This window comes from Varanus komodoensis, unplaced genomic scaffold (genome assembly GCF_004798865.1).
Source record: "Varanus komodoensis strain SLA01 unplaced genomic scaffold, ASM479886v1 scaffold4, whole genome shotgun sequence".
In the NCBI taxonomy this organism is placed as follows: Eukaryota; Metazoa; Chordata; class Lepidosauria; order Squamata; family Varanidae; genus Varanus; species Varanus komodoensis.
In genome coordinates this window covers 36,171,882-36,197,913 of record NW_025335941.1, presented here as the reverse complement: position 1 = coordinate 36,197,913, position 26,032 = coordinate 36,171,882, and the positions used below count along the sequence as shown (strand labels likewise).

Genomic DNA, 26,032 nt, shown 5'->3' with positions numbered 1-26,032 from the left:
CAGGGTCCGGCCCAAATGAAATAAGGGCTCCTGGAGCTGATACAGCTAGAGGTATGTTGTGTTTCCTCCAGCAAAGCTGTCTGGAGCAAATACAGGTGCTTGCCCTTTTTCCTGTTGTCGTCCCCCCCTTTAAATAATACTACTACACAGATTCTTTGTTCATTCATTGAATCAGTCCAGTAAAAAGGCCAGACTTAATCATTACAGTCATGTATACTTTCCACACATATAGTATGGGTTTCTAGTGCCAAACCATCAATTGTGCTGGTTTCATTTTTATCAAGTATTTTCTCAAGTCTGGCCTTTTTTTTTGCGGGGGGGGCGGGGGAGATTCAACTCTTTCTGTTTGAAACTGGCTATGCAGCACCTTTGGACTAAAGCAGCAATTTACTGCTGTTTGGAACAAGTTTTAGAGTGGCCTGCGCCAATGTTCAAACGTCTTTGAAAAACACTGATTTTATGTTATGTAAACGTTCACTGTCTAAAATAGCAATAATTTCAAGTATGCTTCATTTATTCCCATGTAGCAAGAACAAAACAACACTGAATTGTTTCCCACTTAGTGAATTCCTTTTGAAAATAGCCCAATTGCCTTATTGAGTCTTGGGAAAATAAATGTCAAGCTAGATACAATATGTTTGCATTTTATTTTGTATTTCACTCCTTCCATTATTTTAGCTCTATTGTAATATGTTACAAGTCAGTTTGAGGACCTGTGTAAAGAACACTGGATAAAAAATTTAAAAAATAAGTGCTCCTAAAGTATATTTAGGAGCTTATTGCATTGATTACTAAAATTATCTGGCCTTAATTAACACATATAAAGAAGAAAACTACTTTCTTCTGTTCTTTTCCAAAATTCACTTTATAGAAATTTGAAAATTGGGATGATTATCTACAGAAGCAGATAATGGAAATAAAAGCACCAAATTGTAGGTTAACTGTGGGTTCCTTAGCCCACCCATAGTTTTAAGGCTTGGATGTCACACAGCAGCCTTCAAGATAGCAGCATTATTTGCCACCAAATGCTGCTGTTACATGTGAAACAGTACTAAGAAACAAGTCAGTCCCTGCCCTCAGGCGGGAGTTGTAAGACAGAGCAAAAATGGATGAGGAGGAAAGAGGAAAACAAGTACACTTAGATACCATATCTTAAAATGTCCGAGTTTTCATATTGACTATCTTGAAGAGGTAGTTGAGGGAGACAAAGAACCAATTAGGGAACCAGTAGAATGGATCCTGCAGTTCTATCTCAGATGGATGGTTGCTGTTGGATGCTATTTGAGCAAGAGATGAGCCAGTATAAGTCTTATATAGAATTTAAACAATGTTAATAGAGTAACTGGAGAAGTGATTTGTAACAGATCTTGGAATGCTGTCTCAGGAAATCTGAGAGCCAGGAATAGGGACTTGCTGATGGTAGTTAGCTGCTGCAGTATCTTATTTCGAGATATATCTTGAGTTAGTTAGCAGTCTTACCTGTGTTGGCAGGCACTTGGTAAGATGGAGAAGTAATGGCCATGTCGTCACAGCACAGGACTTTTGCAGGTCAGGCTGATTATATTTGCCTTTTTGTGCAGACCTGGGAATGAGTTTATTCAAAAATGTAGCAACAAACCATTCATATAACCAGCTGGCTATGGGTATTATTATAACAATTATTATATCATCACAGCATTACATTTTATCCCACCTTTTTAATCTTGGATGGAACCCAAAGCAGCTTATGTGATCTTCCTCCTCTCTATTTTACACTTCCCAGTTTTAGGGGTTATTCTGACACACTGACTAGGAAACAGGCATATAAGAGATCTTGAATATGACTGAAATTTGGTGTGAGCCAATAGTTTCCAGTGAGCCTTAATAGTAAAGATGAAATTGCACTTATGAACATTTTTGTTTCTGCTTCTAAAATTCCAGTGAGCTGTGCAAGCAGGCTTTTATTGGAGGCTTGTAAATAAGATGCAGTCTTGGTTTTCATTTTGATACTCAGGCTTAATAGCAATCATAAGTATTCTTTTCTTACCATCACAGGACAACCACAGTCTATTTGGCAGCAGCCTGTTGGGCCTCAAAGATGATGATTCAGACTTGAGCCAAGCTTTGTGTCTAGCAGTTTCTGTATCAGAGATTCTTCAAGCAAATCAACAGCAAGGGGTCAGTAGGTTTAGGTCTGTTTTAACCCAAACAGGGATAAACGCAGGAAGTCACATACTTATCTGTAAGAATTTCTAAATATTAGGAATCCAGAAACTGTTGGCATTTCTCAGGTTGTTGGTTAGGTTTCACAGAACTGAGGAACAACCTTTATTAGCCAAATAAGACTTTAAATTTAGTTTTCTGAAAGGCTGCCATTTATGCCACACTGCAAACTGCTTTTAAAACTGAGGACAGTTTGCACAGTAGTGTTATGACAGGGTTTGCTGTCTGTCTGTTCTTTAGAGGGGAAATGTCAAAATCCCCCTGGGTAAGTGAGAGCCAGTGTGGTGCAGTGGTTAAGAGTGTGGGACTGGGACTCAGGCGATCCGGGTTCTAGTCCCCACTCAGCCATGGAACCAACTGGGTGACATTGGGCCAGTCACAGACTCTCAGCCCAACCTACCTCACAGGGTTGTTGTTGTGGGGATAAGATGGAGAAGGAGAATGATGTAAGCTGCCTTGAGCCCTTTGTAGGAAAAGGCAGGATATAAATAGGAAAATAAATAAGTAAGTAAGTAAGTAGTATCAGATGCTGAGCCACTCCTACTCTCATTTCTCCTTTATTCTATTTTATTAATGGAGTTGTAAACCGTCCCAAGATGTCTGTAATGGGGCAGTATAGAAAAGTTTTAAATAAATAAAATAAATAAAAATAATAAGTAGGAGCCAGCTTCTTGAGCTTAAGATTAAATCAATCAATCAATCAATAAGATGTTCAGATCTCAGCCGCTGAGCCTGCTCTTCTGCCCTTCAGTCCAGCAACAGTATACCCCAAGTATCTCACCTTTCCTCCAAAGAACTTAAAACTCCATACATGTTTTTCTTCTACTACCAACCCATTTTATCCTTAGCCATGTGAGATAGACTGGGGCTGAGAGATGATGACTGGCCCACAGTCATGCAGTGAGCTCCATGGCTGAATGGAGATCAGATGCAGGGTCTCCCTGGTCCTAATCTGACACCCTGTTAGAGCACTTCAGTGCTTTGTGCAGTTAAAGCTGGTAAAGTAACTGTTGAAGGCATGCGGACAAAGGAAAACCTTTGTTACCACTAAAGGAATAAGGAATATTGTTTTAGAATGCACTGATTATGAAAAAGAAAAAGAAATGTGACATTATATAGGTCAATCTCAAACAACAATCCTGTACTTACTTGGCAGCAATTACTATTAATTCAGTAGGATTTACATCTGAGTAAGCATAGGTAGAGTTGCAGCATACCTCTCTCATCCTCTCTCTTTTAATGTCCCTTGTTTGAGAAACAAAAGGCAGTTTTTAAAATACTCTTTACAGGAACAGTGCTTGCGGGGTCATAACAACAAAGGAACAATTGGAAATGTCTTCAGAATTGTATACCTATTTGGTGGGATTTTGAGCTACTATATATTATTTTTAATATTTTTGTAATCATTTATTTTCATATTAATTGATGATTTATAAATGAATAAAAGGGAGTGAGGTTGAGTTGTCTGTAAGTTGCAATATGTTTCTTCTTTGTATGTACATTATAAAGCCATAGCCTTTCTAAATATGAAGTTTCATTGACTGTAGCTTTGTCATAACTAAAGAAAAGCCCTGCCAGGGTCTCAAGAAGTCAGACAAGCCTGGGGCTTTGGGTTTGCATTTGTTGAAAAGAGCACGTGCTCATACACACACATGCCCTGTCAAATGACAAACTGAGTTTTGAAATTGAGAGGAAGCTCAAAGGTAGCTTCTGATCTGTCAGAGGGGCTTTCTGTTTAAAGAGGTGTATAAGAAATCCTTTGGGGTATGTACAAGTCCATGACAGTTTTATTTTTTCTGAATACTAGATTCTTTCTCAGCATCAAAGAACATGGACACAACAGTCAAGTGCCTATTAATAAATTTGAAACTGGTCTAAGTTAAACATTCTTATTTCAGGAAGGAGTAAGGTTCTTTGTGGTGGATTGTCGCCCTGCAGAACAATATAATGCTGGACATTTATCAACTGCATTTCATTTAGATTCAGACTTGGTAAGCTGAGTTTCTAGCTGTTTATATGCTTGCTTTTTCTTATTTAATTGAAAAAGGGTGGTGTGTAAGAATTTTCAGAATTTAGTTCTAAGAGTATTAATTTCTGTTCTATTGTTTTTGGTTATACCACCATGTTTTAGAAGTGAAATTCTGTTGATCCACTTGGATGTGTTACACTCTAATGAACTGTAAACATTTGGTAACACTATTTTGATCTACTATTTCAGGGCTATCTCCATAGTTGCATTTTTTTAAACATAAAGTAGTCCCTGTACAGAAAACCATGATATATTAAGGAACTCTTCTTAAATCTGTTTACTAAGCATAGGTTAGTTTATATCTTAATATTTAAATATATTACTATGTTTTCAAATGATTTCTTATTTTTTTTTCTCAGTCAGCTGAATAGATGTGCAGAAATAATCTGCTCCTTGTCTTGTTCCACAGATGCTCCAGAACCCATCAGAATTTGCCCAGTCTGTAAAATCCTTGTTAGAAGCACAGAAACAGTCTATTGAATCTGGTTCAATAGCTGGTGGAGAACATCTTTGTTTCATGGGAAGTGGCCGAGAAGAGGAGGATATGTATATGAACATGGTGCTGGCACACTTCTTACAGGTATATCTAAAATACCTGAAATTACTTTTCTTCTTTTGCCTACCACCAGTGCAAATTAGCAAATATTCTTATAAGTATCAGGAAGTAAGGGATGTGCAAAAATCTTTTAAAATTATTTCCAGGGTTTTGGCAGATAGCCTGGATTTATTGCACATCAGTTCCTCTGTATGGTTAACTTAGTTGTGAAACATACTGATCAACCAGTTGTTGCATTGTTTATTGGCGAATCTACAAGAATTGTGTCAAGAATTTTTTCTTATTTGGGACACCTTCTGAAACTGCATATATATACATTTACCTCTAGAATTAAAAATCACTGATATTTGTGTCATTCATACTTGGAATGCTTTGGAGCTGGAGAGATTGCTTTCCAGATAAGAGTTAAGCATGAGACATTTCTCCCTGAACTCTTGCATTTTAAGTTTATTACATACAGTGATACTAGCCTTTTAAAAGGAAACTGTAGCTTGGTCCTTTAATTGATTAAGCTAGGATATTGGCATTTTCTTTTATGTTCATCTTTTCATATAATTCCTAACAAAGCTTCTTTAGTTTCATTTAGAATATAATATTTCAAATTTTAAATTAAAATGAGATTATATTCCATATAATTCTTTTGTGGACAAAGGTGAAATATGCTCATATTCATTTCCTATCTGATCTGGATGGCCAGCTATCACTACCCATTTGCAGGGGCTGACTTTCTACATTGTTCAGTTTTTCATATAAGGGTTTTATCTGTTAATGCCAAATCTTAAACTCCTATTCACATCAATGCATAAAGAATTTTAAAAGTATTTAGAGCATTTTTACAAGTATTTAACATTACTTGATTTTAAGTAGTGTGATGACTGCCAAGTGTTGCATCGATTCCATAAAAGGGCTTCCCTATTACAGTAATTTACTTGGAAGTAGGGAAGGAAACTTCCAGAAAATATGTCTACTTGTTCAAGCAGGGAAGCAGGGAACCCTTTCCCAATTCATTCCCTCATGCTTTCCCCCAAACTTCCCTTGAGAGTTGAAGAACCCTCCAAGACCATATAGAATATGGAGTGGAAGTTGAAGATGAATGAAGATTAGGCACCTGTCTTGCATGAGTGGAAGAGCTTTCTGCTAATGCAAATCTACAATAAGACACTGGTCTTTATGCTGTATTTTATTCAAAACTAATCCCATTGTCTTGGACACAGAGATCTCACTACCAGAACTCTGCTCATAGGATGCTCCCATGGGCTGAAGGCAGAGAGATTATTTTCTGTGCACTCATCCTCTAAACACTACCCCCAGAATGTTGAGAACCTTTGGGGATTTGGGATCACATATGAAGTGGTGCAGGGGAAAACAGGAACCTGCAAAAATAGTCTCTCCTCCTCCTGCCAGTGGAAGCCTCCACTGGATCAAAGACCCACAGCAAGTCTAAATTCAGACCATTTTCATTTTATATGGTAGAATATTCACATGTGAACTCCTGTATATCTAGGTCCTTTTACTGCAGCAGTAGGAATCTTATAGATATGTTCTAATGGAGGCCAAACTGAGGCAGGTCAAAGTGTGCTGAAGCTATTTCTCATTTCTGCTTCCCTTGGAAAAAGCAAAAATTTTGGTATGTCTAATCTTATTGTTGCAGAAAAATAAAGAATATGTAAGCATTGCTAAAGGAGGATTTATGGGTAAGATTTGCAGTTCTTTTTGTCTTTTTAAATGTTATTTACTTAAGATTACTACAATTTTGAATTGCCTAGAATTTAATTAATTGGACAGCTAGTACAGTAGTCCCCCGAAATTCGTGGGGGTTGCGTTCCTAAAGCACCCGTAAATTGTGAAAAACTGCAAATTTGGTGATAGGCGCCAGCTGCCAAGGCGGTGCAGGTGGGAGGTGCAGGCTGGGCCAGGCAGGGGGGTGGGCGGGTGCACATGGCCAGGCAGGGGCGCATGCACGCAGAGATCATTTTCTCCGAGCGAGTCCAAACTCGGAGGAAACAATCTCCTTGTGAGTAAGTCGTCACACGGCGAGGCACCGGCTTACTCACAAGATTGGCTTGGACTTGCTCAGAGAAAAATCCCGCGAAAGACTGAAGCCGCAAATGCTGAACCGCAACTTCACGGGCGTATACTATATACAATTACATTTTTCTTGTGCAATGTTTGCACACAGATCACTTAACTGTATGTTTGTTCCTAGAGCATGTCATAGAAGCTAAATGGTGGAAATGTTAAAATACCATGCTTTCCTCCTCAACTATCCTCCATGTCCAAGTGACTATTCTGTATATAAGGATACTTGCATATACGATGAGGTCAATATTTTCAGCTGTTTTCTGGTGTTTGTCAAATGTTGAGGTACAAGACAACCCCCAATTTTTGCTTTGCTATTTTGGTTTCTTCTATGCCAGTATATACAGTATCTGTTAGTGCTTCTGAAGCAATCCAACTCTTCTATGACCTGGCTCATATATAAGACTCCCAGTTAACAAATTATGGTTTGCCAAGTATGCACACACGCCTTCCTTCTTCCTCTTCAGAGTTCACCTGCAGTGGACCCTTCCTGGTTTGTTAAAGACCAACTTCCCTATGACATCTACAGCTCGATTCTGTAGTTAGGCTCTCATTTAGAAGAAGAAGAAGGAAGAGAAGAAGCTTGCTGCTTGTTCGTACTTCAGCATGCCACATCCCTATGCTGCTGCTGTGCTGGGGTGCTCTGCAGACTTGTCCTAGTCCAGTAGTTTCAGCTTGTTTCCTGAGCAGGGCTGGCAAGTGCTAATTTCTCATTAGGGCCATTCCAGTTAACATAACATACTTAGAACATACTTAGCTTGCCAAGACTGGATACTATTCACAATGTGTTGAAACAGAAACATTATATTTGAAAGTGGCCATTATGCTATATTTTGAACTTCTCTTTTTCCTCTAATTCCAAATCTCTGAAACTTCAGTGTCTAAGTTATGCGGTAATATTTCTGCAGTATCTACTCCTCCTGTAATACTGAACCAATTCTTCTCTATTCAGGGATTTATAACCTCTCTAGCTCTTCAAGAATGCCAGTGAGGTCACAATCAATTCTTGGAGAAATCTCTATCATGTCTGTCTACATCTGTTACCAATTCATACCTGTACTTTTTATGTGTATACCTCTTCTCATACTTTGCAATTTCAGAAACGCTGCCCTATTACTGAATAGCTGCCATTCTTAAATCTAGGAAGGACTGTAGCATTGCAACTTTCTCTGACAAAAATTAAGTTTTAACAAAGTAATTTGTGGGCAAACCCATTTTTGGAATCCACCTTTAGAATTTTGATTTTACAGCATTTAGATATTAGGGAAGGTTTTATATATTGTTTTTTCATGTTCTGGCTGTTGCTTTAGTGTTACATTGGATTTTTTTAGCTTTATATAAACCATCCTAAGAACCTTTGCTATTGGGTGGATTTAAAAAGAAATAAAATAATATAAATATGTTAAACAAGTGCAGAATATTTTACCTTATTCTCTCTTCATTAAAATACATCTGCAATAGTGTACAACTTATAACAAGGATAAAACAGGGACAATATTGCTATAGTGACACTAAATAATTTACTGTTCTTTCTCACAGCACTGCAACAGCACCTAGCAGACATTAACGTGGAAGGACCAGAAAATGGATATGGTCACTGGATTGCTAGTACTTCAGGCTCAAAGAGTAGCATTAACTCCTTGGTTGATGTGAGTGTACTTATTTAAAATGTTCAGCTGTTTAAAAGACTGTTTCAGATCTTTTTATTAAAAGGCGTGGTGGTTCTTCATGCAGATGTCACCCCCTGTGATACCTCTTCCAGATTATTTGGTTCTAGACTTGTGCAGAAGTGTTACAGCTGAAGCATTACTCTGTCCCTTCATTTGTTTTCACAAGTATGTATTGCATGGTGCTTTTGCGACTATTCTCAAACAATTATGATTTCTGCCTGTCTTTGTCATTTGGCTAAGTAGTAAAGCAAACTATAGTGCTCTCAGCTGCTTTCTATACAGTTACACACACACAAATCTGTTATCCTAGATTATATTTCTCTAGCCAACTTGCAGCTCTATCTCTAAAGTAAAACTTGGCAATAAGCCTTTAGGCAATGAGGTAACATATGGCAATAAGACTTACTGACCTGATAGTTTTAGCTTAATAACCAGAGCTGTTGCTTTTACAGGGTGATTCTCCTAATGGTTCCAGTGATGGAAAGGGTGTCAAGTCTTTGGTAAACAAGATGACTGAAGCTTTGAAGACTAAATCTGTGAATGTGAAAGAAAAAGTTATTAGTTTTATTGAAAATACTTCAACTCCAGTAGATAGGTGAGTTACTTTAATCTGGCTTGCTTCAGTGTTCCTAGCTGTGGATGTTTACTTGCAAGTTAGTCCCCTTGATCTCAGTGGGACTTACTTTTGAGTAAATGTTGATAGGATTGGGCTGCTGTTGATAGGATTGGGCTGGAATTCTTGGATCACATTCCTAACTTAGTTCAAATGCATTTTACAAATACAAAAACTCTAAACTACTGGCTTATATGTGACCTAAAACAATTAATGCAAATGTTATTCCTTCAGAATATCTAATTGAAGCACTGGCAGTTAATTATTCTCCATTTTGGATCCTCCAAATTTGCTTGTGGGGTTGTTGACGTGACATGACATTCCAGCATGTGTTTAATCCATGGAGAGGGTACAGTGCATTCGGAGTGTGTGCAAGTGCCATTATGAATATGGATGTTTTCTTGGGGATTGTCCTGTGATGCAAATCTGCTAAGTGTGGCTTGGGCAAAAGTTAAACCACCCTCACCTGACTCACGATTCCAGGTACACACAACATGACAACCTCTCAGCAGAAGTTGCATTTGGCAAGAACCAACCCAGTGGCTTGCCATGGGTTAAAAAAGTCATGATAGGCTTTTGTTGTCTGAAGGCAAGCTTTGTGTTATTCTAAGCTGAATTCCTCCCATAACATTTTCAAGTGTGGCCACTGGAATAAAAAACACTTTTAATTATTCTCTAATTGTGTTTTGCTGTTTTGAAAGTGGCAGTTATGTTTGATTTCTTAAGCCTGTAAAATAATTCGAACTTCTAAATTTTAAGCAACGAATGATCACAAAGGCTTTCTGTGATTCAGGAGAAGGTTATCTGTCAATCCTCATACCCAAAATAGTTTTGAGATATTTTAACTTAAACTTGAAACATTTCTACCTGTGTGGAAAATTAGCAGCTGCTGTTCAAAGCCCTTAAAAGCCTTAAAATAATACGTATTATGTGAAATACACATTTTAAAATGCTAATAAAAAGGAACTTTTTATCTTATGCTTCCTGCCTGGGAATATGAAAATCAGCTTGATTCTAATTCTTCCAAATGAGAAGAAATCAAACAGATATTATTTTTTATATTTTTAATTATTTTGTTCTGTCCTCTGCCCCAATTTGCTGTAGAATTCCTTTCAATCTTTCCTGGCCTGAGAGAGCAAGTATGCTGCGGTAAGCCATTATCCAGAGCTATCTGAGTAAAGCTGGCTTTGCCTTTTTTTAGCATGACTTCACAATGTAAGCACTGGTGACACTGACAATCTCCCTTAGATTATTTTTTCAAGTTAGGCTTGAAAGCTATGATGTCACATGTTGTCTTAGAAACTAAGGAGAAAATTCTGTGTACACAATAGTAGTTCATATTTGTTTGTATTTGATATATTTCTATATTTTTCCTCAACTCACTGCTCATTCTGGAACATCTTTCCTCTTTATCATAGTATATGCCATGCTGATTCTTCTCTTTCAAGCTTTTAAACATCATAAGTGCATTCAGAGGATCACATCTCATCTAAGTTATGCAGGATTTGTTTAATCCTTGTATAACTTGTATTTGGTAGGTTCATACAACACAATAATGTCTGAGTAGGGTTTCTTGTATCATTTGGTGCCCTGCAGCTCTTTATGCATTAAACAACCCTTGATGAACTGTGGCATGTCTTCTGAACCAAGTCATGGTTTCTTAGATTAGCCAAACTAGGAAACAAAGAACAACTTGGAACAAACTCAAATATTAAATTATGTTTTGAAGTTGGCTTAATATCTTAGCTTGTTCCCAGCCAGTAACCCTCATTTCCTGGTTTATATGAAATGGAAAGTTATGGTTAGTTAGCAATTTTTAGGTTTGATCATTGCTTGTGTGGAAGAAGGAAAAGTTTGCAAGTTTAGGCAAAAGGGGTGGGTATATATCTTAATAAGCTGAGATATTATCCAAATCAGGCCCATGTGTAATAAGAAAGGCAGCAGGTATCCTTGATAAGAAGCTTCTAAAAATGAAGAGGATGGAAGCATTTTTATACATTATCTCAGCTCCAAGAAAGATGAAAGTTCTCTTGCAAAACTATTATAACTGTTTTTGGGTGCGGGCATATTACAGGCAGGAAAACGCCTGCAGCATTAGGAACTGATGTCAGGTGCAAACAGATTTGATTCTGATAAATTTCCCTAGGGTTACCTCATTAACCTCTGACACACTGGGAACCAGCAGTCTGTGAGAAATACATTTATTTGTTTTGTTGATTGTCTACACTAATAATGAACAGCAGGGATAGATCAAAGTTTCACTTGTACCACTGACTGGAAGAAAAGTTCATGTGATATCCCAGTTCACAGGGCTGAAAGAATCCTGACGTTTCCCCAGAGGTCTCCCCCTAGAGGTCGCCACACTTGATGCCAGCAACATAGGAACATTCCTTTCTGAATTATACTTGATGATTTGACTGCCTCTTTTGTTCCTGAGATGATGACATTTAATATATTTGGGCAGGGAAAGTTGTACTGAATGGTTTATAGTACAAATAAAGCAAATGCTGGGTCATAATCATACCAAACTTGCTAGTAGCTATTGCAATAATGGTCTGCATGAATGTGTCTATTTTTAGCCTAAGTGAGCATAGCATTATAACATTTCCACCACTCTTGGCACCTTCAAATATTTAGAGAGGTGTCCTCTGCTTTAAAGGATATGAAAACGAATTCATTTATTTATTTCTTCTTATCTTGTCTGTTTTGGCCTAGTCAGTTTGTACATTTTGTCAGAAATCTGTACACTGTAAGAATAATAAAGTAGTCTTTAAGAGCCAGGACATCCAAAATCACTTTTGCAAAAGTTTTATTTTACTCTCATTTCCTGTAAGGAAGCTCAATAAGGGCCTTCTTCATGAGCAGAGAAGCTGGATCCACACATGCTGTCCTCATTTGCAAGTTGGCATAGAGCCACATGTGTGCAGCTACATGAGTTGCATCTAATGGTGTCATTGCTTTGAAGGGACTGTTTCTATCAACAGAACCAGGGCAGGGCAATTCTCCCCTTGCCCCGCTGTGTCCTCAAAACCTGCTCCAGAATGGTGGGAAATCCTCTGGAGCAGATTTTTAGGCAGCACAGATACCTGCAGGGAGGGGGGTCCTATTGCATTAACAAACCTCTGCTAGGATGACACTGGTTTTAACCCAGTGTTCATAGGGCTTTCTCTGTGTAGTAAGGCACCCTTCTTTCAGGGCTCCCAACTGTGTGGTTACAGAGCTGGACTTCTACACAGTTGTACATGTGTAGGCTGTGTTCCAACCTTTAAATGAATGTGGGAATATTAGGAACAGGGCTAGAGAGGTGGTGTATATAACCCTTCATCCACAGACATGAAGAACTGAAAGAACCTACTGTTGGAGAAAAGACACGATCTAACTGTTAACCACCACCCCCCATGGCATTTATGAGCTGTGATTAAGTGTTGTATTAGTCAGCCTGTGCTTAATGACTGTGGACTTTGCCTCTCATCCAGGCCAGCAGGTCTCTGTGGGGCTTTCCTGCAGCACATCTTCTAGGACTTAGCTCAGCAAGCTAAGGATCTTTTGTCAGAGTGAAAACAAGAAACCAAAGCTAGAGCTCACAACAGTCAGATATTTGCTATCCCAGGCTGATGAAGATGTTTTTAGTGAGGGGTGCTTCTAAGAAAAGTTTTATTACATAGCTTACTATAGAAGTGGTCATTCAAATAATTCTGATCACTGCAAGCAAATAGGTATTATGGCTAAAGGCTACTGATTTCAGATCTTTTGAATACTCTGAAAACAGTTCCTTATAAAGCACAGATTAGTTTTACAACGCTCACACAGACCATTCATGTGAACATTTGTCAGTGTTACTAATGCTTATTGTCTAAGGTACTAACATGCACTTCTTACCTTGCTTTATTTGGATAGTCTCATTTAACAATTCATTTTCCCATCTTCTTTAACACCCTAGAAAACAGGTCTTAAAATCTGCCCTCAGAGATAGAAACAAATACTGTTTTCCCACCCCCCACCCCCCCATTACAGAATTTAAATTTATTCTTCCATAGCCATTTCAACAAAAGTATGGAGATATGTGCAAAATCAGAACCATTTTATAAGAAGAGAACTGTAGAAAGATTTAATTAAATCATTAAATTTAATGATTTTGCATATATGTTGGAAATGTGCTTCTTGCTATGATTTATGAAGTCATTCAGTGTTGCAGTCATTATCTAGGCCAAATTACATTTTTAGTAACTCAGTAAAAAATTAAGGACACACAAGCATCCAGAAAAAGACTGTAAAGAGGGAATGTCATCATTCATACTGTACCTGTTAAGGTAGTAGTGCTATGTGCTGAAATGGATTCTCTGGAGATTAAACTAATTTTTAAATATTCTCAACTTTTTATCTTACCAAAGCAGTGTTGTTCATTGAAAAAAATAGCATGAGTGGTAACATGCCTCAGTATTTTGAGAAAGATTTAAAGATACTTCTGACTTTCCACATAGGTGCTTTGACTTGTTTAGGAGAGAGCTATATTCTGTGACCAAACCTACTGAGACCATGCGTGCACCTATTTCTCAGGATGAACTCCATAAATGTAGTAAATTCAGTCCATGAGATAACCTTCTTACCTGCTTCACTAATTCATTGTGGCTTAGTTTGCCACTCTCTGCTTTCTCATGGCTGGCTTTTTTCTGAAATTCACTGGCTCCACACACAGGTTTAATGTTTTGGCCTTCCTGCATGCTGCTTTGTGAAATGTGCTATAATTTCTTTTAAAACATGTAGGATTTTTTTTTCTCTCTGTCTTTGTGATTTTCCATTGCCAACAGACATGTCAGCAGCAGCGACAGAGTGGGAAAACCTTACCGTGGCGTGAAACCGGTTTTCAGCATAGGAGATGAAGAAGAATATGATACTGGTATAGTAAGGAATGTGTCTAGTCTGAACTCCAGTTTAAGCAAAGTCAGTGTCCCAAATTGTAACTAAATCAGGAGTTATTACTCCTGAAGGAATGCCTGCTGCCATATTTGCCCTCCCGCCCCTTGAGATTGGCAGCAGAGGCTCTTCTCCGGGAGACTTCCGTAACAGATATCAGGAAGCAAAGTACCCAGAGGAGGGCTTTCTCTGCGGTGGCGCCCCATCTGTGGAATGTGCTCCCCAGAAAGGTCTGCCTGGCGCCGTCGTTACTCGTTTTTTGGCGCCAGGCCAAGACCTTTTTATTCAAACAGTATTTTAATAATCTTTAATATTTATAGTTTTACTTATGCAGCCAGTGTGTTTCCAAGTTTTAATTGTAATTGTAATTCTGTTAGTGTTATTTATTTGTTGTTGTGAGCCATCCCGAGGCTGTGTAGCAATGGGGACGGCATATAAAAACTTTAAATAAATAAATAACTTACCAAGTGATACTCTACTGCTTGATCTTACTATCAAGTTAAAGGCATCTCTCACTATACCAAGGTTGTTCTCTGTTTTGCATCCTTGTATAGTATTTTCAGACTTTCTGCTATGGAAAGTTTGCTGAAGAATGCTGCACATTTATGGTATAACCAAGGTTCACTGATTAAAATCTCAGGACATATTCTAAACCCCATAATTATTTCATGTAGGACACTGACTAGGCTTGTTAGGTTTCACTATTGCCTTGCTTGAAGTAAATGCAACCAAACTAAAGCATAGCAAACTTTCTGCTACACATTAGAGGAAATCAGTACTGGAGGGATAGCTTGACTGCCTTTACTGATCTTCTCATGTAGACCTTCCTCATAAGTTTCCAAGGATCCCCCCCCAAAGGCTCCACAAAACATTGTTTGACAATAACTGCCTTATTAGAGTATGATCATGCACAACCCCTGGGAAAACAAGATTTGTGTTAAGGGTTTATCAGGTACTTTTTGGCAGCAAGAAGTAGAGAATGGGGCAACTGCTCTGGCCCTCACATTATGAAGGGGGAGAAGAGGGGGTATCAGATAAGCACTCAGCCCTTGGGCCTCTCAGAGTTTTAAAAAGGGACTGGCTTTCATGAATGCAAAAAATCCATCTTTGTTGATTGAGGGCAGTTGGGACATTTTGTTTGCAAAACCAAACGTGTGATCTGAAATCACTGAAGAATGAAAACAAACTAGCCTTCCAGTACTATATTTAGACTTGCTTTTAGGACTGAACTGTACTGGTGTTGGAACTATCAGTTGCATTGATTAGATTGCAATATGTTATGTAGGACAAGTAAGAGGAAAAAAATAGAATGGAAACATTGGGTAAGGAAATTGCTTATAGTAATCCCAGTAGTCTTCTGATACTAAATAAATGTCAGCTATGATGATAGTGCAGAAGAACTAGCAAGCTTTCCACTTAATGTCATGTTGCACAAATGTGGCTGATTTTATAATTGAAATGCATATCACTGTAAAATTCTGCTTCAGAATCATGCATTCTTACTTTGTCAATTAGTGCAATTGAATCCCTACTTCCAACTAGTGTTGGAGCATTTGATGGAAAAATAGATTAGTTTCACTGATTAAAACAAAATAATTGATGAAAAATGTACCCTGAACTACTCAGACAAGTAGATTTTTAAATACAGTGCCTTGCAAAAAAAAAAAAAAAACCCTCACACACACCCTTTGGCTTTCCCATTTTGTTGTGCTATAACCTATAACTGAGATCACTTTAATGTGGCACTGTTATCATTTACTACGCAGATCTTTAGCACTCTGAAGTTGCAAATTATTTTTATTGGGGCAGAACAATTAAAAAAACCTGGCACTTGTTAGCTACCTAAGTATCCCCTCTGCCCCAATAAAAATAATTGAGTTATTGATTTTCGTGGCAGAATAAAAATATTTTGTACTTCATGTGATGATGCCTACTAAATCAATTTGAATTCTAGGTTGTAGCACAAAAATGTGTGAGAAAGTCAAAAAAGAGGTACTATACAGATCCACATAGATAATTTTTATACAAGTGTTGCTAACAAGGATACAGAACTGTTTTGGGGTTGGAGAGCTGATAACATCAGAGGGTAGGAGCCAGTGTGTCAGCTGATCAGAATGTCAACACTTCAGATGATGTGTAAACAATTATGTTTGCTTTATCCTCTGTCCCTATAACACTACTCTTTCTTTTTTAAACAGATGAAATCGATAACACCTCAGTGTCAGATGATGATCGAAAAGAAATTGTCAATATCCAGACTTGGATAAATAAGCCAGATATAAAGTATCATTTCCCCTGTACTGAGGTGAAAGAAACTGGACACAGATTTCCTTGGTAAGTGATACACTGATAATCATAACACATAAGTACCTGAATTTATAGGTTAAGTTTTGTAATTTTGATAAAGACCAGTTGCATTTCAGATGGCAGAAAATGTGTGGATTAACAAAGTCATTTTCCCCATGCATTACAGAGTTTTCTCTTCATTTCATGGTGCACATTGTGTAGATTATTTCAGTGCATAGGCTCAATGTTCCTAGTCATGGAAGGTCTGTGGTACAGCACATGCTTTCATGCAGAAGGTCCCAGATTCATTCCTTGTCGTGAGGGGCAGCCCGGTATGTAAACATTCCACACATTCTACAGCAATAAAACTAAAGTCCTTTAATGCTAATTGTCTACAAGATTTACAATTCTATAGATAAGTTCCCTAATAGAGGTCCTTGCTAAGCAGATGTCAGCCCTATAATGGCTTCTCTTCCTGAGCCAACGTGGGATCACTCTCCCAAGTCACGCCTTTCCTCCCTCTTACGCAGTCTACTTTGTAGCTGTTCAACTCGGCGTAAAATAGGTCCGTTCTGGGCTCTTGAAAAATCCACGACACCTATTGTGTCTTCTGTTTCTGGCTCAAGGAGATCAGCATGGGGGGGGGGGGGGAGAGGCAGTTTGCTCTGCCTCCTTCTGAGTAGAACTTGCAGCTTCCTCTTTCTCATGACTCTCTGTCTCTGATAAAGGTCCAGGCGTTTGCTCAACGTGCTGGGGCTCAGAGGAAGACGCAGTAGCTGGCTCAGCCGTCCCTGCATTGGGTTGTGGGGTTGACTCTTGGGCACTGGGTGCCAAGTGCAAGGTCTCCTCGTGAGTCACTGTTTCTGTCGGAGCTTCATGCACGACATTCCCCATCATCCCAAGTAAGGCTGGGAAAATCTTTGCCTAAAACCCCAGAGAGCCACTTCTGTATTTATGGTCAAGTATACTGAGCTAGAGTATAAGGTAACCTCCGAAGTCACTAGCCATATTTACCAGGAACTAAACCCCAGTGATTTCAATGGCCTTCCAAATAGATTGCCGCATGTTTGCACAAATGGGTGTCTCACAGATTTTTCACTGTGAAGTGACTATAGTAGGTCCTTTCATAGAAGAGAGAATGGCTGTGGTACTCCACCCAAGAGAGATTTTCTGATTGAATTTTTTTACAAAACAAGAGTTATTTTATTTTATTTTATTTTATTTTGCAAAAACTATATGATAAGAGTCTTCTGGCATCAGGCTAAAGTGCTTCCATGATCTATCACAGGAATGACCACTTTTTAGTTCTGAAAGAAGTATTTGCAAGTGATTATAAAGTGTTTTAAGGCATATGATCCAAAAACTGAGTACTGTAGTTTCTGGAAACTGTTGTTACTAAAGCTATTTTGGCTTATTTTTCCTCATTTCTGTATTGCTAACAAAAATTTAGCTTTTTTCCGATTAACTTTTCTTTTTTTACTTAAAGTCATCTTCTTGTAACTGCCACACATATGTACTGCTTGAGAGAGATCGTTTCTCGAAAGGGATTTGCTTATATACAGTCTCGACAAGCATTAAATTCTGTTGTTAAAATCACATCAAAGAAAAAACATCCTGAATTAATAACCTTTAAGTATGGAAACAGCACCACTACAGGCATAGAGATTTTGGCAATTGAGAGGTAAGATTGCGGTTTGGTTGGAATTCATCTACACATCACTCTTCCCAATCATTTGTAATGCATTCTTTTCCAGGATCAGCTGTAATGTTTGGCAAGTTGCAGCATCTTGGTACCAGTAGAGAGCCACACTTAGCATACCATACTGTCCTTTGAAAGGCTAATTTGCCTTCTCTAACCTAAAATACCTCCACATATATTTCAGCTATGTTAGACTGCAATCTACAAACCACAGATGTTCAGAAAGGAAATTTGAGGGACTAAACAGTTTGTGGTGACAAAAGATAAAGGTTGCATCACTATTAACAAACTGAAAGTTAATAAATCCAGTAGGTCCAGATGGCATCTATCCCAGAGTTCTTAAGAAACTCGAGCTTGAAATTGCTGACCTCACAAAAATATGCAACATGGCCTTGAAATCAGCCTCTGTATCAAGAGTGGAGAATAGCAAATGTAGCACCAGTGTTCTAAAAGAAATCCAGGGAGGATCTGGGAAATTACAGACCAGTATCTGTTCCAAGTAAATTGGTTGAAAGCATTATGAAAAATTAAATTAGTAAGCATATGGAGGAACAAGACCTGCTGAGGAATAATCAACATCATTTCCCCTCTTTGAATGTGTGTGTCTTTGAACATGTCAGTAAATAGCTAGACAGGGTGATCATTGTTTACTTATGACTTCAAAAGACTCCTAAGCAAACTTAGCAGTTACAGAATAAGAGAGGAGGTCCCTGTAATAGACCAGTGAGTGTGGATAAAAAGTAACTTCATTGGAAGGGTATAACCAGTGGGGTTCCACAAAGATCTGTATTGGGACCATTGCTTTTCAGCCTATTCTACAAGCTGGGAGAATGGGCATCAAAATCCCAAATATAGTTCATTTTATTTCTGTACTGCCCAATAGCTAAAGTTCTCTGACTAAAAGTAGTCTATATTCTGGGGCCTGCCAAAAAGAAAAATGTGTGGCAATATTCCCCCCCTTCTTATTTAGAGTCAGTAAGTGCCTCAGCAGAGGGTGATCTTAATCTGGCACCAAGTAGATAGTACATTTGATACTGGGCTGGCTTCAGTGGGTAGATCTTCTATAAATGAGGAGCGATCAAAGAGAAGGCCATCCTGCTTGTTGCCACCAACTGAGTCTTTCTTGGAGGTGGCATTTGGAAGAAGGCCTCAGATGTGGAATGTAGTGTCTGGGAACATTGTGGTTGGAGTGATACTACATCAGGTATTTTAGTACCAAGCTATATAGGGCTTTATATGTTAAAACCAACACCTTGAATATAGGTCTTAGAAGCATACAGCCAAAGCAAGTAGTCAAGACGTGGTGTTATATGCTTAGCTGGGACAAATCCTGGTGCAATTTGTCCCTCTAGCATTTAGACCTTCTCTCTTGCCAGGCCTGGTCTTGCAAAGCAAGCCATGCTGAGAAGAAATGCAAGCTGGTGAAGGAACCTTATAACAGACAAACTGGCAACCTTCTTCTGCATCAGGGTGCATTTTATTTAAATCAATTTAAAAAATTAAATCACTAGTCAGGAATACTAGATTTAAATCATGGTTTTCTACATAATAGCAAGCATGTCTCCCTTACCTGTAGGTAGAGGAACTTCATTAAAATATTCTGAAACTGGGTCTCTTATGGCCTCTGTAGTATACAGATGGAAGATAACATATCTCACATTGGATATTTTGCTCTGTCACTAAGAGCAGGAGGAGACATCCCTCCAGAAACCTCCATCAACCCTCTAAATCTTCTCCAGAGGCAAGAAAAGTCTTCCAAAATGGACTTTTGGCCACAGAAGTGGAGAGGGATGGCAAGAGGGGGAAAGTTCTATCACCCTGGCAGATTTTAGCTATTATGACTTTGAATTTAAGTCTATGGAAAAGATTTTAAATCTTTCATATATCCTCAACTGATATGTCCGTTTCCATTTCCCAAGGTACTTGATTCCAAATGCAGGTGAAGCCACCAAAGCTATCAAGCAACAGATTATGAAAGTTCTGGATGCACTGGAAAGTTAATAAGAAAATACTTTTTCAGTAGAGTCTTTAAGAGAAAATGTCAACTAAGATAAGGACCTGAAACAACTGGCTGAATACTACCCTAAAAGGATATATCAGGATACTGATGGAAGTACTTGGGTAGCAGGTTTAAGAGAGGGGTAAATTAAACATTTTGGAGAGATTTTTAAGTATTTTTCTTTAACAGTCTTGGATTTTGGAAAAGTTGTTTATTATAAAGGTCAGTTATTTTTAAAGTAGATTTAGAGGAGTTGACTTTCTTAAGAAGAATGGATTATACAGATTTATTTGAGGAACTGTATTGAAGACATGTAACATGACTAGGTATTGGAACATATTTGGAACTTACCTTACAAACTGAAAAGTATTATCTATTTTTAAAAGCCCTAGGAACCAAATATTCTTTAATCTGCATATCAAACAATGACACAGTATTTAGGGGGAGAACTAGACCTTTCACCATATTTGGAAAAAAAGGGAGAAAAAAATTGCTGGGAGAGGGGAATACACATTCTTCTGTGTAAGTGATTTTTAAAGTTTTCTGTGCACTATCAGGTTAAAAATGAAATTACTAAAGTTAAAATATTAAACTGCACAGCAATTAAATGTTTACACTGTGGTTGGGTAATTAAGAAAGCTGTGGTTTTCCTGAGCCAAGGTCAGCATTAGAAAGTACACTGAAATCACAGTTCATGCCTTGTGTGATGGAGCTGGCCACTGTGAAGGGAGACAAACATAATCTTTGGGCTGTCCTTTGAGAAACTATTTGGCACAGGTTGAAGTGAAGCATATTGATCAGTGTGCTACATATTTGCAATCATTTTAGGTATGGCACATCTTTTCTCTGAGACATGTCGGTTGCACTTTTTAAATAATGTCTTCAGTGCTTGAGAAGATTTCATTGGAAATCTTGTCACTTTCACATATTGGCAAAATGTTTGAGAGAGATTAGAATGCACTATGGATGCTAGAGCAAGTTGTATACGTGTGATAGAAAACCCTGTAAGATCTGAGAATAACAGTTCAAGTAATCTTAGTGTGCAAAAAACAAAAACAACTTCTACAAATCTATAAGGTACTATTACTGTACCATCAAAAAATAAGTTCAGCTGACCTTTATAACAATCAGCTCTTTTAAGTTATGTTCTTGTATAAGGTGAATTAAGGCACCTTAATCCTGAAACTAACTCCCATTTAGAAATATCTAAACAAACATAGTAAAATAAGTATTTGAAGATGAATTGCATGTACTGCACTTCTGCCAGTGCTCCTGTATTTATAGTTCTGCCTCAAAGCTGTTGTATTTTTCTTTCTCCTGCCCCTCTTTAAAAACAAAATCAAATCTGAAGGGCCTTCAGTTTGTGCCTACTTCAGCAATGAGATTCTTTTTCCTCATAAAATTAATGTAAAGCTGTTTGTGTAACTGTTTATAAACTGCCATTGTAAATAAATCCAGTACTATTTGAGCAAGATTCATTTGGATAAAACTTGTTTCATCTGACTCAGTCATTTCTGAGGGTTTAATTTTTTCTGTATTTAAAATGCACTGAATTATGTTTTTACATTTGTCAACAAAAGCAAGGATACAGTTCTTTTTCACGGTCTCTGCATATCTCAAAGATGGGCTCTGCATCTGCAGCAAGCATCACATTGGGAAGCTTCAATAGAGGAGGATATACGAGCTGAGCCCATCCCAGCATACCTTGATAAATTTCTGCTCCTTTTCCTCAGTTCTTCAGCAACTATTGTGGCAGTGTCATGGAAACTTCACTGGGTCTAGCAGATGTGTTTTTCCCCTGCAGCTCTGCCTTTCTTCTTTGTTCAACATTTTATTTTCTTATTGTCCTTCTGCATTTATTCCTCCATTTGAGAGAATTAGACTCTTTCTTGGGTCTATTTCCATATATGCATAAGGCACAGGAGTAAACTCCCACTAACAGATTGGCATTTCCTCTGCCTTTTCTGTTTGGGGCAAGGGCCACATCATTGATGCCTGCCTGCATTTTCAGGCATTTACAAAGCAGGCCTGGAGAAATAGAGTAGATCACCAACAAATGGACTCGTTGAAGAAGGCCCTTTAAGCCATCAACTCTAGAATCAATGGAGAAGGACTGCCCTTCTACTTTGGATCCTCCAACTTCATCTGCTGGGGCAACATCACTTGTTAGGGTTCTTAACATGGGCTCTAGTTCTGTATACTTAGTCACTGGCATTTTCCGTAGCAAAAAAACCTAACAAAAAAATGCATCAAAGTTTTCTAAGGACCATTGGTCAATTATTTGGTCTAAGTTAGATCTCAACCAACTGGCTAAACAAATGGCAGAAGTATCAGTATCAAGATGGGACCCAGTTTCTGTAGCTTCCATCTTGAAGGATGTGATCTACAGTGCTTTGCACCAGAGGCCTAACATTCAGTTTCTTTTCCTACTTGAACTCCACTGACCCAGCAGGATGGGAACCCATGAGCTCAACTGCTCATCACACACCAACACACCTTGATACCAATTGGGAATGCAGACGATATCTGGTATGCTCCAGATACCACGTATTAGATTAGAACAGACATTCTGTATGTTCTCTCACTCCCAGCTATTGTTCCTATGCAAACAATTGGAAATTGTCACTAGATTAAAAACTATTTCAACCCTTGCTACTTCAAGTTTTTCCTTCGGGTCTATCTGAAAAAATGTTCTTCAGTTCTGTCTCACAGTCCTCCTCCTCCAGAATCACTACTGCTACCTAGGGCCCCAATAAGAATAACAGGCTGCTACTGTGGTCTAACACAGGTCACATAAGCACTCCCCACACCTATCATGCAGTCTATTACAAGATCCCCACCTCACTAAACCCCTCCCTGGGGCCCTACACTCAAATAAACTCACTGTTTTCTGGAGCTGATTACTTTCCCCAGATTTGGTCTCTTGCTCTTCTATTTGTACCACCCTTATTCTCCCTACAAATGGCTGTACGTGCATAAGATGCTCTCTTCGTCAGAGAACCTGGTCTGTTTCTCAGATCAAGTATGAATGGCCTAGTTCCTAGGCTTAGACACTCGGCAGCCCAAGAAAGGGGTAAAAGGCCCAGACTGTGATACATTCTATAATGAAATGTTGACCACAGTCACTATTCTGTTCCCACTGACAGTGCAGGGAGTAAAACATTTTTGAAAGGGTCCCATCTTCCATGACTCCTACATCCAGATGTCTGGAAAACATGCACAAAGTCCAAGCAATCATGTCTGTTTCCTTTTTCAGCACACTAGACCAAATTCTATCATGATTAAATTGTCACAAGGAAAGTCCTACCAGTCTCAGTCAGTTCCTGTTGATGGAAAATACTGCTGTGTGGCTCTGATGGGATCCTGGATGTATTCTTTTGTTGCACATGGCCTCCATATCTCCAACCATCAAGCAGATATGGCATGTTATCAGAGCTTCCTGTGACAAGTTTCTTGTGTAATTATTTGCCAGAAGACCAGAGAAAGCTGGCAAAAATTTTCCAGGTGGAAGCATCCTGACTCTCCTGCCAACAAAACAAAAACACTTGGCATCAAGCTGATTATGATGCCAAAACAACCATCACAGCAGTGACATTCTTGAGACATGCCTGGCTATGTTCCACCAAATTGTCACAAGTAGCCTATGCTCATTGTACCACTTGCTGTACAGTGGTAAAGGCCTCTGTAATTCCAAAACTGATGAAACTATGGACTCCATGCAAAAGACTGTAACAATGGCCAGGAGGATGAGACCCTCCAACTGCTACTTTCCAGTAAGCCACATAATTGGTTTCATTCTACTACCACCACTCCATGGAAAACAGGAAGAGCATGGAAATGAGAATTTCCTGCATCCCCTCCTCATTCTCCAAAACATTTAGACAGTTGATTTTGGCATTTCAAAATATTTTCCCCAAATGAGAAGAGGCTCAGGGGAAGGAGAGCAGCACTACCAGGATTCCTCAGAAGATGGCAGTGCTGCTCTCTTCCCCCACCTCTGCACGCTGGAACATCCTCCTTATGCTATCTGAGCTCTGAAGGTGGCCTTCCATCTTGGGTGCCAGCTGGTACAAAAAGAACTATGTCAGCAGGAAAGGGGTCCAAGTTCAGAGCACCAGCTCCTACCTCAGAAGGTATTCTTGAGGTCAGAGCTAGGATTCCAACTTATCCTATGCCTCCCCCAGACAATGCCAGAAGGCCACATTTGGTCTCTTTTTCATGGTTAATACACTAGAATTGAAATATGGTAGAGTAATGGGCATATTCGTTTCATGTCTCCCCTTCATATATATAAATCTATGTAATCTTCCCAGAAGAGAAAATATCACCCCCCTAAAATTGTATAAAATTAATTTATCCTGATGTATATGTTAGAAAGCAAATTTAAAATATTATAATTTAAATAGAAGTGCAGTACATCTTACCGTAATACAGTAGCCAACCAAGTGACTTGTGCCCCTCTTTATGTTAAGTCTGCTGTCCCAGAACTTACTGGTGATGGGCAACAGTTATCTTTAAAAATAATGAACTGATCAGGGCAGCGCTTCAAATACAAAAAGCCTTTAAATAGAAGACACTATTTTAAAAGTGTGGGCGGGGGAGGGGCTCCCACAGTCCATCAGGAAAAATTAAGAGCAAAGCATTAACTGGATTAATCTGTAAATGATTCCAATATTGCCAGAAAGGTTCTGTATTGTACCTTTTAGGCACAAAGATCAAGATGCAAGTCCACCTTGGCAATGCTCTGAACAATTGTCTTTGGAACACAGAAATGCTTTGACATCTCAAGAAAGATGAATCTTATGCACACCAATATGACATAAAGTCCCATGTGACCTACTACTGAGTAAATGTGCATGGATATTTCAACAGAACAGAGTTGCCAACTAGCTAAGGAAACAGAAACAGAAGGATCAAGCCCATTCTTTTAACAGAACTAGGTTTTGCAAAAATTTACTACTAAAGATAGCCATGGTGTGGATCTAAACATGATTACCTGAAACTTGCTATGCATCATCCACTGATAAATGGCCAGTTAAACTGGCCCTAAGGAGGTGGTTGTGTGCTTGCCCCTTCTGTTTGCACAATTGTGTATTTCTTCAACTCCTTTAGCTGCCTGGTGTTAAGCAGGTAACAATAAAACAATAAAATGGAATGCGCACCCCAGAGAGGTCCGCCTGGCGCCGTCACTATGTTTTTTGGCGCCAGGTCAAGACCTTTTTATTTATCAACATTTTAATATGTTTTAATGGAAAATGGATTTTATTGTTTGCATTTTATTACTTGCAGTCAGCGTGGAATAGTCAATTTATCTATTTTATTCTGATTTATGTTGTAAGCCGTCCTGAGACGCAAGTAATGGACAGCATACAAATTTTATAAATAAATAAAAAACCTGGTGGCATGGAGGTGAATTAGCAAATACAGCAACTGTGGTTGCCATTTGTTCACAGTAGATCTAAAGATTGTCTGTCTTTAGAGCTTTTAGCAGTTGCAGGACACACAGAAGTTCGCGAGATTAGTTTTTCCTCCATCGCACCACTGATAGCATGAGAAGCTATGCTTCTCCAGGCGGTGACGGTTTTGGCCTTGCTCCATGCTGGGGTAGAAAACCTGAGGTTTAAGCGGGCCCCTCTTAGAGTCCCCAGGTGGCCCCACCTCTTCTCCCCGCCACTACGTATTACTTGGCGGTTTTTTGCCTTCTGTACCATTCCCCTTCACCCCCAAATTCTAAACAATGGAAACGACTCTCCTAAGACTCACCTGACAAAATGACCTGTAAGCGAATTGCTAATTCGACCTCACCGCTTTTGCCTTAGGCTGCACCCACCAGGAGAATGCTGCTCTGGATGAATGCATTCAGTCCATCTCAGCAACTCCAGCGTGGCGTGGAAGTGAATTAGCAAACTTAAAGTGTCTTCTTCCAGGCCAAGCAGAAAGCGCGTGAATTCGTTCAGGCGGCCAGCAGAACTACGTTTCCCAGCA

At 38.8% G+C, this 26,032-nt stretch overlaps 2 protein-coding genes across 11 annotated transcripts in view; one reads left to right on the top strand and one right to left on the bottom strand.

The window, feature by feature from the left end:
* The window catches only part of TBC1D23 (TBC1 domain family member 23), a 37,292-nt gene extending 15,756 nt beyond the window's left edge, over positions 1 to 21,536 (top strand). For 3 of the 5 annotated variants that reach the window (XM_044442728.1, XM_044442732.1, XM_044442729.1), the window contains exons 9-19: positions 2,035 to 2,157; positions 4,101 to 4,193; positions 4,641 to 4,811; positions 6,439 to 6,481; positions 8,406 to 8,515; positions 8,989 to 9,131; positions 10,254 to 10,298; positions 13,958 to 14,046; positions 16,262 to 16,397; positions 17,836 to 18,030; positions 19,968 to 21,536. In XM_044442728.1, the coding sequence (XP_044298663.1) occupies positions 2,035 to 2,157; positions 4,101 to 4,193; positions 4,641 to 4,811; positions 6,439 to 6,481; positions 8,406 to 8,515; positions 8,989 to 9,131; positions 10,254 to 10,298; positions 13,958 to 14,046; positions 16,262 to 16,397; positions 17,836 to 18,030; positions 19,968 to 20,049 (1,230 nt within the window). In that variant the 3' untranslated portion in view covers positions 20,050 to 21,536. Of the gene's footprint in view, positions 1 to 2,034; positions 2,158 to 4,100; positions 4,194 to 4,640; positions 4,812 to 6,438; positions 6,482 to 8,405; positions 8,516 to 8,988; positions 9,132 to 10,253; positions 10,299 to 13,957; positions 14,047 to 16,261; positions 16,398 to 16,536; positions 16,716 to 17,835; positions 18,031 to 19,967 lie in introns of those variants that run through there. The other 2 variants (XM_044442730.1, XM_044442731.1) reach the window with 2 other exon arrangements.
* Positions 1 to 26,032, bottom strand: part of CMSS1 (cms1 ribosomal small subunit homolog) — a 279,428-nt gene that overhangs the window by 244,646 nt on the left and 8,750 nt on the right. For 2 of the 6 annotated variants that reach the window (XM_044442743.1, XM_044442741.1), the window contains 5 exons: positions 23,355 to 23,571; positions 8,947 to 9,070; positions 3,352 to 3,447; positions 2,027 to 2,173; positions 1,480 to 1,582 (listed from right to left, as the gene is read on the bottom strand). In XM_044442743.1, the coding sequence (XP_044298678.1) occupies positions 1,480 to 1,522 (43 nt within the window). In that variant the 5' untranslated portion in view covers positions 1,523 to 1,582; positions 2,027 to 2,173; positions 3,352 to 3,447; positions 8,947 to 9,070; positions 23,355 to 23,571. Of the gene's footprint in view, positions 1 to 1,479; positions 1,583 to 2,026; positions 2,174 to 3,351; positions 3,448 to 8,946; positions 9,071 to 23,354; positions 23,572 to 25,810; positions 25,976 to 26,032 lie in introns of those variants that run through there. The other 4 variants (XM_044442742.1, XM_044442744.1, XM_044442746.1 and 1 more) reach the window with 4 other exon arrangements.